This window comes from Helianthus annuus, chromosome 6 (genome assembly GCF_002127325.2).
Source record: "Helianthus annuus cultivar XRQ/B chromosome 6, HanXRQr2.0-SUNRISE, whole genome shotgun sequence".
In the NCBI taxonomy this organism is placed as follows: domain Eukaryota; kingdom Viridiplantae; phylum Streptophyta; class Magnoliopsida; order Asterales; family Asteraceae; genus Helianthus; species Helianthus annuus.
In genome coordinates this window covers 117,449,100-117,454,708 of record NC_035438.2, presented here as the reverse complement: position 1 = coordinate 117,454,708, position 5,609 = coordinate 117,449,100, and the positions used below count along the sequence as shown (strand labels likewise).

The following is a 5,609-nucleotide window of genomic DNA, read 5'->3' as shown; positions in this document are numbered from 1 at the left end:
GACTTCTGCTTGAATAACTTGGTAACTTATTCTGACTTCCGCATATACCATCGCGTTGTGGTTTTTTTTATCAACGTGTTCATGATTTGCTTATTTTAATCTATGTTTCGAACCCACGTGAAACGCGGATGATAACCCACTATTTTGAAATAAAAACAGAAGTGAAGACAAAAATAGAGACAAGTATGTTTCGGATAAAAGAGCATGTGTTTGGGGCACTTGGACCAGAGAGCATATAATACCATACCATAGAATTTTCAAAACTAATCTCATACTCGGAGTTTCGGGTTTTAGGTCCTCGGATGGGTTCAGGTGTCAATCCCTGATTATTAAGATTTTTATGAACTGAAATTTCGACAAACCAACAGTAAACCACTTCTCATGATAAGAGAAGGTCCATGGCGGATCATAGTATTTCTAAAAGCATGATTACAAACACCAGATGTTCACGGTATGGGTTGATCACTGAACCTGAACCCACCAACCCGAAACAATCCGCTTATTAGACCAACAAGTGACCATTCTCGGTACCTAGCACTTACAGATCAAGCCTCTATACTGTTAGTCCACTATCTTCATTGGTATATATATACATAAGTCACAATGACAAGCAACAAAACCACCACTCATCCGTAACCAAAGCGCTAGGTTCGAGTTTCTTTAGTGCGTCCTTAGTTGGCGGAAATGAAGGTGGTTCTTTAGCCTCGTGAGCTGTTTTCGTTTCCTCCGGGCCTCGGCTGCTGCAGCAATGTCACCTAGTGATCTTTCACCTGAGCACACAACTGGAACTTTGTGAATTTTGTGAATTTGTTCTACAACCTGATTGTTATCACCAACTGTATTAGTATCATTATTTTGAAGTAGTAGTTCTTCACAACTCACAAGGTTTGTTGTCGCTCGACCACCACCATCTGGTGGGAAACCGCCATTTGCAGGTGTTTCTGACGTCTTTTCCGGGAAGAATTGTTGACATTCGCAAGACTCTCTTGGTTTGTCATTTAGATTGAAAGAATTAGCGCGGTTTTCATTACCACCGCTTTGTGGTAGGGTAAAAAGCCAAGGGTATGGGAGTAAATACAGTGGAGTCCCCCGCCCGGAACTCCCCTCACAAGATGACAAATCGGGCTTATTGACAATGGCTGGTGTGACTGGGATATGGGACGGTATAACTATTCCGGCTGGCGGTAACTGCACAGAATTTGGCCATACAAATGGCAGGAAGGATGGTTGGATGTAATTGAGAGATGGAGAGTTTGCGGATGATGCGGACATGCTCGGTTCGTTCGTGGTGATGGACTCTTCTTGGTTCTCTTTAGCTTCATTATACATCATCTTCATCTGTAAATAAATATTCGACTAAATAAGTTCTTCTAAACTATAAATTTTTCTGTTGCTAAGGTAATTATATACTCACCTGTGCTTTTAAGCATTCGTTCTTCGCCTTCAAAGAGCCTAAACGTTTTGAAGCCGTGTCCTTTTCCTGGTATAATACGATGTATATTCGATTTAGTCGAACTCGTGAGAGTACAAAACATAGTTCCTAGAGGTGGCTCCTCGAACCCGTTTATTAAGAGACGGGTTTACTAAAGGGAACAAGTCAAATAGGCCCGGATCGGTTGAAAGTCGTCCAAAATGTATTACAAGTGTATCAAATCGATCTCTTGAACCACTTTCTTCTACAAAATCGATCATTATTTTTATTAAAAGAACTACAATACGTTGTGGTCGTATTTAACCCTCCAATTGTTTGAAAGAACCGTAACTCTGTTTCGAACCGTAGCGAAGATGACAAGTTCTGCCCTGACCCATTTTTGACTTATTACTCAACCCACAAAGCCAGACCATATATAAAGGCAAGCAAAATACTATTTACAGAAAAGATAAATCAGGGAGATAATCCAAACCCTTTTCAAATTCTCATTATCCCAAGATAGATCGGCCGCCTTTCTTGTTAGCTCCTCGAAAACCGCCTTGCAAATTTATCACAAAGAGCAAGACTCGGTAACCGCGTATATTGACAAGAAACAGAATGAAGTTGGATACAATGTGCGGGTTGGGTCAACAAAATGGATTAGATTTCCAATCCTCAGTGCATGCATACATAGTTGTGACTTAGAAACTCCGCAATGAACACAGAGAAGTTGAAATGAATCATACCTGTCTCCTACGGATAGTTTGTCGAGCTGACTCTCGGTTCGCTAGCACCCTGCGTATTTTACGTGCTTCCACTTCAGCCTGGCTCAAGAAACGTTAAGACGAGAAGTTTGAAACAGAAACAAAATAATGACACATATATTCAAAGTTAACCTCTGTTAAGTTTTGTCTAGATTTCCTCCCACTTGGTGCACAATTTGTGGGATGAGCAGGATTCAGTCTAAGATCAGTGCTGTGTTCATCCTTGACTGATTTTGCGGTCGAGACACCGGATTTGTTTGATTTTTTCACCATAAAACTAGTTGCCACCTGCTCAATAACAAGAAAAACCCGAACAAAACTGATCAATACATATCTTGAAGCTAACGACATCTAGCAGATTAAACTAAATAGGTGATACCAAAAGATGAAAATGTGAAGATTGACTGTGGTGAGAATAATCATCATCGTACAAGAAAAAAACACCACATTTGTGATGATTAAGGAAAACAGGCTGATGGGCACGTAGGGTGGTTGAGTTGCCTGGTTGAAGTGATGAACCAGAACATAACCCTTATAATTTGCCAAAGACGTCAGCCTAACCTTTAACGAACAAACTCATTTGTGTAAACAAGTCAAACGAGTTGTAAACATGTTGCGGAATTGTAAATAGGATGTAGGATGTAATGAAGTTGTAAAAATGATGTAGACTAGAAAACGGGATAGTATATCAGACCTATTGATTCTCACAAAATACCAGGAACGAATCTTCCAAAATTCGTTGATTCACAAATAATACCGAAAATTGGGATTTTCACCCACAAAACACACACTAGTGATTTGGGAGAGAAAAAATGATTTTTCATATATTTCAAAACTGATTAGCTTCCTCCCATTACATTCATATAAATAACAACGTAAATTGAAAACGGGCCTCAAAACACACTTGGGCCAAAAGCTAGAACGAAATAGAAGTCCACCAAAAGCAATAAAAAACATAAAATGAGAAATAACTCATAGAAATAAGCGTTTTTGGGCCCCAACGATGACCCAAACCACCGTAGGCGTTTGTAGAAAGATGGGCCTCGTTCTCACGATCGTTTCGCCTGGTCGCACGCCCAAAACGGACACCCGTAGCCCAAGTTAGAGCGCCCGTTTTAGTGAAGTCCCTTTTGTCACACGATCTTGGGCCTCCAAAAATAAGATTTTTTTTTTTACAAAAATAAGATGACACGCTCCTCGACACTTTACACTTGGACCCGCATCAAAAATGGAAATTAAAAATATTATATATTCTATTGTTACAATGAATCCAAGTTGTAAAGAGGTCATAAATGGTTGACATTGAAAATATTATATATTCTATTGTTACAATTCAATAAGTTTACATACAGAAAATAAACAGCTAAATTCCGACCGGAACAGGATTGTAAACAAGTTATAAACGAGCTAAAGATGTTAGCTTAAAGAAACTTAATAGGCTTTAAACACATACAACAAACAATTGTGTATTAAAACGTGTTAAACAACTAAAATACCTAACATATTGAGTCTCAAATGAGTTGTGAAAGGGTTAAACAAGTTAATCTTTTTTTAAAAAAACATAATTATTTTAAAGTAAATTACGATTTTGACCCTCACTTATATCACTTTTACTGTATTAGCCCAAAATAAATTTATTTTAACATCTCTGTCCTATTGTCTCTATAACTAACTATTTTGGCTCCCGAGTCTAACTCAACCCATTACGATTTTGGCACATCTGGTTAGACTCAGGCGAAGGGGTTAAGTTAGACTCAGTGGCCAAAATAGTTGGTTATAAAGATCATGGGACACAGATGTTAAAAAAATCTATTTTGAGCTAATACGGTAGAAGTGATATAACCACATGGACCAAAATCGTAATTTACTCTTATTTTAATATATAAAACTTGGCTGATGACTTAATCAATTAGGGACGTATTAACCGTAGAATACGACATAGACAGCAAAAGTAACGACACCCAAATGCTGAACTAGAATACAGAAATAACAAACCTCCGGATAAGAGTCACCGGAACACGAGTTACGATCATTCAACACCGATTCGCTACCTCTGGAAACCGAATTGGAGGCAGGAAGACGAGCTAATCCGGCCAAAGCCTCCGCCGCTTCAAACTCCATGGGATCCATAATGAATGAATTTTGGTTTGGTTTGGTTTGGTTGGTTGTTGGATAGAATTGAAATAGATAAATGACTTGGAAGGAAGTCGGCATAATAAGAGAAATGGCAGATGTCGTGCCATGAGGATGCATGACGGTGGAGGTATGAGAAGCTGCCACGTAGCAGTGAGATACAGGCCACGTTAGTATAGCTAGCCAGCCATTGGGCAATCGCTGCACGTGGGGACTTGTCATTTACATCTACACACCTAAGTATGTTGTGTTTTTTTTTCCCATGTCGATGCCACTTTTGATCAAGTGGTGGAAGGCTTGCATTTCTCTTAAAAGATGTACAGACTTTCATTTGGTGTAGAGTGAGGCACTGTTGGATAATGATAGGAGACTCAGAGAAACTTTGATTGGATCCTTGAGCCAAACGGGTCTTACTGGTAATATCGCTGTCGTGACTACGGACGGGTGGGTTACTGGGTTTTCCACGGAATTGGGGGTGGACTCGGGTTACTCTCAGAGTACTCCGTTTGTCCAGTAGGTACCCCAAGAGTGCTCGGGATTGATTCTGTTGACCGTTCAAAAAATAATTATATGGGAAACTGTAAAATTAATCGGATTGGTTAGATAATTAGAAATCATTAATATTGTTGGTTTAGTATCATTTCTCTCTTCGGATTCACGAACCAAAATGGATTTCCTGATTGCAGGACCCTCCTACACTCTTAATATTCTTAGTTTGGTTACTGGACTATAAATAAAGTGAACTTATCGATTTCGGATAAATTATTCATAAGATTTCAGATGTCGTGTGCGACTAGAAAGTATAATAAGCACCTGAAATATAAACATACAGAATAGAATTTGATAGTACAACAATAATTGTGAATTAGATAATGGCTGATCATACATATCTATACAAAGTTACAAACTCGATGTTTCAACTTTTTTAATTTGTGGTACTTATTTATTTATTTATTCTTTTGTTGTTGGGTTTAAAAGTTTAGTTTGTTAATTGGATTAAATGGCAAATGGGTCTAGATGGGCCACACCAAAAGATTATTGGGTTTGTATAACTTGATAAGTTTAAAAAAATTACAGGTTTTAAAATGCTATTGTGTCATTGGAGTTTAAACTCATTGGGTTTGTATAACTTGGTTAGTTTAAAAAAATTACAGGTTTTAAAATGCTATTGTGTCATTGGAGTTTAAACTCCATAATTTTTTAAATAATTTATTTTATAAAATATATACAAAAAATTATGAACTACATGTAAAAGATCAAAAGCAAACCCGACTGAAAGCATGAAATCCAGTTCTATGTTG

The 5,609-nt window shown here is 38.0% G+C and overlaps 1 protein-coding gene across 2 annotated transcripts; it reads right to left on the bottom strand.

Annotated features, from left to right (window-relative positions):
* Window positions 1-281: 281 nt before the first annotated feature.
* Window positions 282-4,342, bottom strand: LOC110917891 (bZIP transcription factor RISBZ4). Of its 2 annotated transcripts, none has more exons than XM_022162338.2 (7): window positions 4,171-4,342; window positions 2,308-2,463; window positions 2,158-2,235; window positions 1,905-1,970; window positions 1,415-1,480; window positions 883-1,338; window positions 282-770 (listed from the first exon to the last, which is right to left on the bottom strand). In XM_022162338.2, exons 1-7 carry the CDS (start codon window positions 4,303-4,305, stop codon window positions 756-758), a joined length of 972 nt encoding a protein of 323 aa, XP_022018030.1. In that variant the 5' UTR covers window positions 4,306-4,342; the 3' UTR covers window positions 282-755. The 2 variants fall into 2 exon arrangements, with proteins under 2 accessions (XP_022018030.1, XP_022018029.1); XM_022162337.2 differs by having other exon boundaries at window positions 282-782; window positions 4,171-4,341.
* Window positions 4,343-5,609: the final 1,267 nt, after the last annotated feature.

What these genes read in the sequence shown, in the direction of transcription:
- LOC110917891 (XM_022162337.2), bottom strand. Translation starts at nt 4,305, where the DNA reads ATGGATCCCATGGAGTTTGAAGCGGCGGAGGCTTTGGCCGGATTAGCT. An exon ending in ACGAATGCTTAAAAGCACAG is followed by an intron (nt 1,339 to 1,414) that starts GTGAGTATATAA and finishes ATTTATTTACAG; the next exon opens with ATGAAGATGATGTATAATGA. An exon ending in GTCGAGCGACAACAAACCTT is followed by an intron (nt 783 to 882) that starts GTGAGTTGTGAA and finishes ACAAAGTTCCAG; the next exon opens with TTGTGTGCTCAGGTGAAAGA.